Genomic DNA, 9,099 nt, shown 5'->3' with positions numbered 1-9,099 from the left:
GGCTCAAAGTCTATGTGTCTCCTCGGTACCCCCTTTCACGGCTTCTCCATTCTGGTCCTATAGCCTCCTCCAGGCTACACATACCCAGTCGCACAGTCCACTCTATAAGACTCATGGACAGTTCTCCACCGAATATTCTAAAGAAAATTGACACCTCGTCTAGGTCCGTAGTGACTTGGAACCTAAACGTGATGAAGAACTCCTTTGCTAATCTCACAGATATCTCTGGGTCCTTATTCTCTAACAGCCATTCAAAACCCAATGCTTCCATACTGCCAGGAAGGAATCACGAACAGATAACTCATCCAAAGAGGGTATGTGGAGTACCTTTCCGCATTTGACCTGCTTGCTGCTATCTTCCTTATCGTCAAATGCGTCTTGAAGCTTTTTGGTGTCGTAGTGCTTCATGTCCTCCATGAGCTCATCAGTGAGCTCTACCCTCCACCGTCGGTACACGATCCTCTCTACCGGAGGGTGGACTAGTTCATGGTGGTTGTCGGGGAGCTGCTGCTCATGGTATTCTTCCCCTTCTAGAGAGATATCACTCTCCGAGTCAGACTCCTCGCTGGAAGTGTAGTCGCTGTCGCTTAATCTCCCTCTCCCTTCCGGCTCTCTGATCACTATGCTAGCATTGGCAGTTCGCTGTTTCTTTACGGCTTGTTTCTTCTTGGCAGGGGCCTTCCCCTTTCTCTTCCTTTCTTGGATTTACTTGGCTTCTTCGATTTCCATTGCCTCTGCTTCTTCATCTGCTTGTGTTGAAACGTCCTCCTGGGTGGTAGGCTCGGTCACCGCACGGGTACTAGTATCACTTCTTGTCGCCTCCTCCCGACCTACTGACTCTGATGCGAGGTCCAGACCCTCAGCCACCTTGTCAGCCTCCTTCTGGTCAGTCGGCGTTGATGATACTGTCCCTGTTGCCATTTGGGTGTCCTTCTGGCTAGCTTTCGAGGGCTCCTCCCCAGGTTTTGCTCCTGCCTTGTTGGACTTCCACTTTCCTAAGCATCTCTGTGACACTCTTTGGGGTTTCTGCCTTTCTGCCTTGGGGTCGTTTTTCAACACTAGCCTCCTCTTTACTGGCTTGGGTTTAGTTACCACTGAGGCTTCCTCTTGATGTGTGTCTGGCTCTTGCCTCTCCTCCTCAAGTTGTTCAGCTTTTTCCGGTTGTTCTTCTGTCCTTTCCTCCACTGATTGGTGGACTACCCCCTCCGACTCCTCTGCTTCCATGGTTGTTCCCCCCCTTCCTACTACCTGGGATGCGAGGTCCAGTACCTCAGCCACCCCTTCAGGGTTTACCACGATCCTATCTCCCTTGCCCAAAACCGCTTGGAACTCATCATCCGTCATTAACCCTTGCTTCTTGGCCATTTCGTTCAGGTCTATCTCCTCTTTCTCTGCTTCATCCTTCTCGCCCTCGCTTACTCCCCCTCCGCTCTCCTTTTCCTCTGTTTCTCCCCAGTTGGGATCTTGATAGGCGGAAAGAGGGCTAACGTCGAGCGGCTCTGTTTGTTGGTGTATGGGAGAAGGGTGAGAGGGTTCTGATTGTGCAGTTACTGTTGGGGAGGTCTTTTCGGATGTCGGATTTGAGGTTTTTGGGGTGGTGGTGGGTGGGTTTACTGTGGTTGCAGTTGGGGTAGGGTTTGGTGTCGCCGGCATTCCTCCGGTCAGGCTAAATCCGGCCAGGGTCGCTGTCCAATCTTTGTTCGGGTCTTGTTGCCTTAGATACGCTGCCAGTGCGTCTAAAGGAACCATTGCCGGAATTTGTGTCGTCGGCGTTGGCTGTGATCGTTGTGGACTTGGCGGCTGCGATTCGGCTGTCGCTCGGACTTCTGGCGGGTCTTCGCCGGTGGTAGATGTTGGGTTGTTGGTTGCCTTTCTCTTCGCCATGGTCTGTATCGGTGGTGGTTCTCTTTTTCCGGTAGTGATTCACGGTGGTTTTCGTAGTGGGTGGTAGTTTTCGGAGTGGGGTGGTGGTTGTGGGTGAGAGAATGCAGGTAAGGGTTTGTAAAGTGAAGGGGAGTAGGCGGTGGGGTGTTTTATAGAGGGGTGGGCAGTTGAGGGTTTTGACCGGTTGTAGGCGGTTGCCGGGTTGCGACGCTTCGGTGGGAGGCGGTTGGGCGTTCTCGCAGCTGATTGGACGTCCCCTGTCACGTCTCTGCTCCACGCGCCCTCCCAGTCTCTGCACTCGCCTGCAAAGCTGCAACACGCACCAAAATTCAAATTTCACTCTATACCTCCCTCTCAACTAGCCAAAAATAGAAATAAAGCAAATAAATGGCTCTTAAATATAATTCAGAGTTTCACCCAAGTGGTATCTTCGTGGTCAGTACGGACTCTGAATTAATATTTAAGATCCGAAAATCTTTTTGTTGTTTTTCTTTCTTAACTTAAGTTAAATTACTAAATATTCACAATATTTACATCATTACTAAGGGTATTTAAAGTTTTACCTGGTCAATAAGCACAAATCATATTACGTTGACCAGGTGGAACTCCAAACCCCTTTTCTACTGGTCATTTAGACGCTATTGAGATGTAGTGGAATTTCTTCCACTACACACATCTCTTCATTTTCTCTATATATTTTTAATCTATGCCCATTAACGACAAAAGGTTCAGAGTTAGGGATACTCCCTGAAATCTCGACCGCTCCATTAGCACGTAGTGCAGTGATAATGTAAGGTCCTGCCCATTTGGACTTGAGTTTCCCAGGCATTAGCTTCAATCTTGACTGGAAGAGTAGTACTTTCTGACCAACTTGGAGATCCTTGGTTCTCAGATTTTTGTCGTGCCACATCTTTGTTTTCTCCTTGTACCACATGGCTGAGTCGAACGACTCCAATCTGAGTTCTTCCAGCTCTTGTAGTTGTAGCTTCCTTTCCTCTTCACAGGCCTTAGCATCCACGTTAACCTGCTGAACTGCCCAGTATGCTCGGTGTTCAATTCCTACTGGCAAGTGACACATCTTCCCAAAGACGATGCGATAGGGGGACATCCCGATAGGAGTTTTGTAGGCTGTCCGATATGCCCACAGAGCATCTTCCAACCTTGTGCTCCAATCTTTTCTGGAGGGGTTGACTGTCTTCTCTAAAATGCTCTTTATTTCCCTGTTTGAGATCTCTGCTTGCCCGTTGGCTTGAGGGTGGTAAGGACTAGATAGGCGGTGATGAACTCCGTACTTCTTCATCAATGCTTCGACCGTTCGGTTGCAGAAGTGAGTCCCTTGATCGGAGATGATTGCCCTTGGTATCCCAAATCGGCTGAATATATGACTCTTGAGGAACTTGGTGACTTCTTTAGATTCACAAGTGCTTGTGGCTTTGGCTTCTATCCACTTTGATACATAGTCAACTGCCACCAGGATGTAGGAGTTCCCATAAGATGAGGGAAAAGGACCCATGAAGTCCATACCCCAGATGTCGAACACCTCACAAACAATTACTGGAACTTGCGGCATTTCATCCCTCGCGGAGATCCCACCGGTCAGTTGGCAACGGTCACAGCCCTTGCAGAACTCGTATGCATCTCTATTCAGGGTTGGCCAGTAGAATCCGCTATCTAGCACCTTCCTGGCAGTCTTCCTTGGCCCGAAATGTCCTCCACATGCCAAGGAGTGGCAGTGCGTTAGTACATCCCGTTGCTCCCAGTCAGGAACACATCTCCTAATGACCTGGTCGGTTCCTGCCTTCCACAAGTATGGGTCGTCCCAGAAATAATACTTTGCTTCGCTCTTGATCTTCATCCTCTGAGCCTTTGTCACGTTTGGCACCATTGGTAGCTCCCCCGTCACTAGGTAGTTTGCCAAGTCCGCATACCAGGGTTCCTGTCCTACTTTCTCCTTGCCCTTGGTTGTTACGTCCTGCCCAGTAAGTCTCATCACTTCTTCCCAATCGATCTTCCTTGCGGAGAAAATCACTTCACATAAATGCTCTTCCGGGAATCGATCTCTCACATCCTCACTGTTCCCTTCTTGTATTATTCTGCTCAAGTGGTCCGCTACTTTGTTTTCAACCCCCTTTTTGTCTTCTACCTCCCAATCGAATTCTTGTAAAAGCAGCACCCATCTGATCAGTCGGGGTTTTGACTCCTTCTTCGCAATGAGATACTTAATCGCCGCATGATCAGTATAGACGATGACTCTGGATCCCAGTAGGTACTGCCTGAACTTTTCGAATGAATAGACAACCGCCAACATCTCCTTCTCGGTGGTGTCATAATTCCGTTGGGCTTGATTCAAGGTCTTAGATGCATAGAATATCACGTACCTTTTCCCATCGATCTTCTGACCCAGTACGGCCCCCACTGCATAGTCACTAGCATCGCACATCACCTCGAAGGGGTGATCCCAGTTAGGAGCCTGAATAATCGGTGCAGAAATCAATTTTTCCTTAAGGAGGTTGAAAGCAGCCTTGCAATGCTCGTCGAAAACGAACTCCACCTCGTTCTGGAGAAGTCTGGTAAGGGGTTGGGCAATCTTGGCGAAATCCTTGATAAATCTTCGATAAAATCCAGCATGGCCAAGAAAACCTCTTATTCCTTTCTGATCAGTAGGGAAGGGTAGTTTGGATATGACATCCACCTTAGCTTGATCCACCTGGATCCCCTTTTCTGACACCACGTGTCCTAAGACAATTCCTTCTGTAACCATAAAGTGGCATTTCTCAAAATTTAAAACCAGACTCTTTGCTTGGCACCTTTCTAGTACCACATCCAAATGTTGCAAGCACGAGTCGAAAGAGTCTCCATAGACAGTGAAATCATCCATAAAGATCTCTATACAATCTTCAATCAAATCCGAGAATATGCTCATCATGCACCGTTCGCCCAAACCGAACCAAACCGAAAAACTGAAATTTTTGTATTTTTAAAACCGAACCGAACCGAAAAACCGAAAAAACCGAATCGAATTTCAAAATTTTGGTTTGGTTCGGTTCGGATATTCGGTTTTCGATTATTTAGCTCACCCCTACCTATACACATAGGTTCCAAACGGACAGGTGAACGTAGTCTTATCCTGGTCCTCCGGGTTCACGTAGATTTGAAAGTTACCATTGTACCCATCCAAAAAGCAGAAGTATTTCCTCCCAGCTAGTCGCTCCAAAGCATTTGATCGATGACTGGCAGGGGGAAATGGTCCTTCCTGGTTGCAGTGTTCAGCTTTCGATAATCTATACACATTCGCCATCCAGTGACTAGTCTGGTGGGCACTAGCTCATTCCTCTCATTCTTAACCACCTGGATCCCTGATTTCTTGGGGACCATATGGATTGGGCTGACCCATTCACTATCTGGTACCGAGTATATAATGCCCAGTGAGAGTAACTTCAAGATTTCCTTCAGTATCTCTTCCCGCATGTTTGGGTTCACCTTTCTTTGAGAATCTCTATGTGCCTTGAATCCATCCTCTAGCCTAATGTGGTGCATGCAGACGTCCGGGCTTATACCTACCAGGTCCGTAAGGCTCCATCCAATAGCCTTCTTGTTTTTGCTCAGCACAGTTAGTAGTCTTGCCTCTTGCTCTTCAGTCAGCCCGCTATTGATGATTACAGGGAATGAGTCTTCCTCCCCGAGGTAGGCATACTTAAGGTTCGCTGGCAACTTTTTCAACTCCACTTGCGGGGGTAGTGTGTCTGTAGGTAGAGGGTTCTTCCTTGAATCCTCCTCTTGCTCTTGTTCAACATCTGATTTTTCCTCCACACTGGCTGGTAGTAAGGCCCCTACGGATCCCGCTAGTTCCGACTTCTGACAAAACTCCGTAATTGCTTCTTCGATCTCTTCGTCAGTCAACCCTCGGCTACTGATCAGATCACACCATGCAGCTGCTTCCACATCAGCTTGGGCATACACATCCAAGGCTTGGAGCTTTTCCTGCAATAATTCGGTCTCAAGAAATTCTTGGACTAAGGGGTCAATTACATCAACATAACATAGATTTTCAGAATCTATTGGTTTTTTCATGGCTTCATTGATGTCAAAAACAAATTTCTCACCATTAAAGTCAATGCAGATTGTCCCCTCAGCCATATCCACAATTGTCTTAGCCGTTCTTAAAAATGGTCTTCCTAACAATATCCCGCTAGACTCCCTAGCTTCTGGTTCACTCATTTTAATGACATAAAAATCAGCGGGATAAGTAAAGTTTTGTATCCTGACCAACACATTTTCTAACACACCCTCAGGATTTATACATGACCTATCAGCCAGTTGGATCAACACCCTAGTATTTGACAACTTTACCCCCTTTAACCGATTATAAATGGATAACGGCATAACATTGATAGATGCTCCTAAATCACACATTGCATGCTCGATTTTCACATCTCCAATTGTTATGGGTAAAGTAAACATACCTGGGTCGGCTCTCTTGGGTGGTAGTTTCTCCTGTACAATGGCTGACGCTATTCCTTCCACCATGATTTTTCCATCCTCCTGGGCCTTTCCGGCTATGAACTCCTTTATAAACTTCCCCAAAGGGGGCAGTCTCACGGCTTGGAGGAATGGTATGGTGACATCCAGCTTTCCAAAAATCGACATGAAATCCACAGGGTTTTCTTTCTTCCTCTTTGTCACAAACCGATATGGAAACGGTTTTTCTCCTTTAGCCTCTCCAGTTAGTCCTTGTGGACTTTCCCTTGGTTCCTCCTGGGTTTGAGGTTCCGATGTGGGCATTGCTCCTTCCGGTTGCTTATTTCCAGGTTGTGTTTCTCCCCCCATTCCTCCATCTGAGGCAGAGGCATCTTGAGCTCTTCCGCTGAGACGGTGTTGCTCAGCACCCTTGCTCCACTAGACTCCCCAGTAGGGTTCTTGAGTTGAGGTCCATTATAGGCTGTTCCGGACCGCAGTGTGATTTTACTCACATTTGCCTTTTCAGGTACATGGACTGTAGATGGGAGTTTCCCTGAGTTCCCTTTCATTTCGCCCACCGAGTTAGCGAGTTGGGCCAACTGCCTGTTCATCATATCCATATTTGCCCTATGCTCCTTCTGGGCGTTTTGCATTCCTTGCATTGTTTCATTATTGGACTGCAAGTGGCTTTTAATGCTTTGCTGCGAAGCAAGCATCTCTCCCATCATGTCCTCCATAGACCTCCTCGACCTGTTTGGGTGATGGAATTGGTTCGAGCCCTGGTGCTGGTTATACTTGTGGGGTGGTGGGTTTGACTGGTAGCCCGAGAAATTTTGTTGGTTTTGGTTCTGTGGGTACTGGTTATCTTGGGCAGGAGGGTTGTACTGGTCGTGGTTGTGCTGGTATTGATTTTGGTTTTGGTTGTGGGTGTTATGTGGAGGCCCTGGGTTAAATTGGTTCACGGTTTTGGTTACGGTTGTTTCGCTGATGGGGTGGCACATAGGCGGGGTTCGGGTTCTGGTTTTGAGGGTTTTGGTTCTGAGGATGCTGGTTTCTTCCTACCCAGTTAGACTGGTAGTCAGGGTTTGTTGGGCCACGGTTGGAATTTTGGTTCGGGTGGGGGTTGGGTTGATTTGGAGCCTGATTTTGGTTCTGATTCTGATTTCCATCTCCCCATCGAAAGTTTTGGTGGTCCCTCCATGGTGCATCCCTCTGCCTTCCCGGAATCCAATTGCCGTTGGAATTGTAGTATCCTGCGGCATTTGCTTGCTCCACATCTAGCGAGTTGTCCGGCTGATCATTTGGTAGTTCTGGGGCCTTTTTGCCTCCAGTCGGAGAAGGTGGTGGAGTGTTCTGCTTGATTGCAGTCAACAACTCCTTCTTTAATTCCTCCATCTTCAAATCCATTCGTTCCTCCTGGTCAGTAGCCGAAGCACTTGCTACCCTTTCTCTGCTGTACCCATCCTTTGCGTTATCATACGTTTTCTTCGCATTCAACAGCTTGCGTAACACCTTTTTGGCTTCACTGACTCTCAACTGGGTGAAATCTCCTCCGTATGATGAATTCGCCAGATCCTTGGTCTCCTTGTTCATCCCCTCATAGAAGGTGTGGTGCACCTCTATCTCCTTCATGCGATGGTTAGGGCACGACTCCAGAAGACTCATGTACTTCTCCCAGTACTCGCTCAGGGTTTCATCATATTCTTGCCTTATGCACGATATTTTCCTCTTCAATGCACTTGTCTTTGAAGATGGGAAGAACTCGGCTAGGAAGACTGACTTGAAATCGGCCCATGTATTGATGGAGTCGGCTGGAAGGCGCATGAACCAGGTGTTGGCCTCTCCCTTTAAGACAAAAGGTAGGGCCTTCAGTCTGTAATCATCCTCGCTTGCTCCTGCTGGCCGCCTCTGCGCCTTACAGATCTTGCAGAACTCATTTAAGAACTCGTAGGGTCCCTCGTAACTCTTCCCACAGTACGTTGGTAGGATTGCAATCACGTGGGGTTTCACATCACAGGCGGTCTGGCCTGGGGTAACCACTATGGCTTGTGGGGGATCTCCGTCGGCATGTGCAGTAAGTGTTGCGAGCTCGGGATCATCCTCACCTTGGTCAGTCATTCTCACTAGTGTTCTTACTGGTTGGGGTGGAAGCTCCGGAAGTTGGTACTCTAGATCTTCTTTCGCAATGCCAGGACATCCACAGCCGGCACGCCCAAAACGAGGACGCCCAAAAGCAACCTCCTCACCTACCTGAGATAGAACGAAGACGCCTAATTTCGAAGTGTGCGGATGAGCGAAGATGCCAGAATTCGATTTTAGGGTTTAATTGGCTAGCTGTATTAGATTTTATGTGAGTTTGGGTAATGTTTAAATGTGATTGAGTCATAAAACGACGTCGTATTAAGGTTCTATATCCGCCGTCCATGTCATTTTTTCGATAACTTCTCACCAGAAATGTGTTATTCGGGTCGGGTTGGGAAAATCCTAATGAAATGAAAGTTCGTGGTTTTAAAAACAAATCTTATAGTTCATGGGAAAAACCGGAATTTGGGGAAAGGTTTTGGTTTAAAAAGCCAAAAATCCTTCGTTTTTTGAGTTTCTGTTGTGTACCACCGTCTCCACGTGAGGCGAAAAAATAATTTACTGCTTTCGTTTTAATATCTGTTCTGAATTTCCCCAAGTCTTCGCTGTTCGAAGCTCGGCGTTGGTTTTGTTGTTGAATCCTCATTGAATTCTGAATCGTTTAGCAATGGAATT

The 9,099-nt window shown here is 47.5% G+C and overlaps 2 protein-coding genes across 2 annotated transcripts; both read right to left on the bottom strand.

Annotated features, from left to right (window-relative positions):
* Positions 1–5,085: 5,085 nt before the first annotated feature.
* On the bottom strand, positions 5,086–6,711 carry LOC125189863. Its single transcript, XM_048087091.1, has 2 exons — positions 6,385–6,711; positions 5,086–5,865 (listed from the first exon to the last, which is right to left on the bottom strand). Exons 1-2 carry the CDS (start codon positions 6,709–6,711, stop codon positions 5,086–5,088), a joined length of 1,107 nt encoding a protein of 368 aa, XP_047943048.1.
* Positions 6,712–7,290: 579 nt separating this feature from the next.
* Positions 7,291–8,460, bottom strand: LOC125189861. Its single transcript, XM_048087090.1, has one exon. The coding sequence runs from the start codon at positions 8,458–8,460 to the stop codon at positions 7,291–7,293; it is 1,170 nt and encodes a 389-aa protein (XP_047943047.1).
* Between the last annotated feature and the right edge of the window lie 639 nt (positions 8,461–9,099).

This window comes from Salvia hispanica, chromosome 5 (assembly GCF_023119035.1).
Source record: "Salvia hispanica cultivar TCC Black 2014 chromosome 5, UniMelb_Shisp_WGS_1.0, whole genome shotgun sequence".
NCBI classification, from domain to species: Eukaryota; Viridiplantae; Streptophyta; class Magnoliopsida; order Lamiales; family Lamiaceae; genus Salvia; species Salvia hispanica.
Note: the sequence above shows the minus strand (reverse complement) of the source record. Positions and strands in the feature narration are given on the sequence as shown.

Bases quoted from the DNA above. Each gene is read 5' to 3' on its own strand.
- LOC125189863 (XM_048087091.1), bottom strand. From the start codon at position 6,711: ATGGGGGGAGAAACACAACCTGGAAATAAGCAACCGGAAGGAGCAATG. The intron at 5,866-6,384 runs GTACAGGAGAAA...GAATTATTGCAG, and splicing joins AAGGAATAGCGTCAGCCATT to GAAAAGCTCCAAGCCTTGGA.
- LOC125189861 (XM_048087090.1), bottom strand. From the start codon at position 8,460: ATGACTGACCAAGGTGAGGATGATCCCGAGCTCGCAACACTTACTGCA.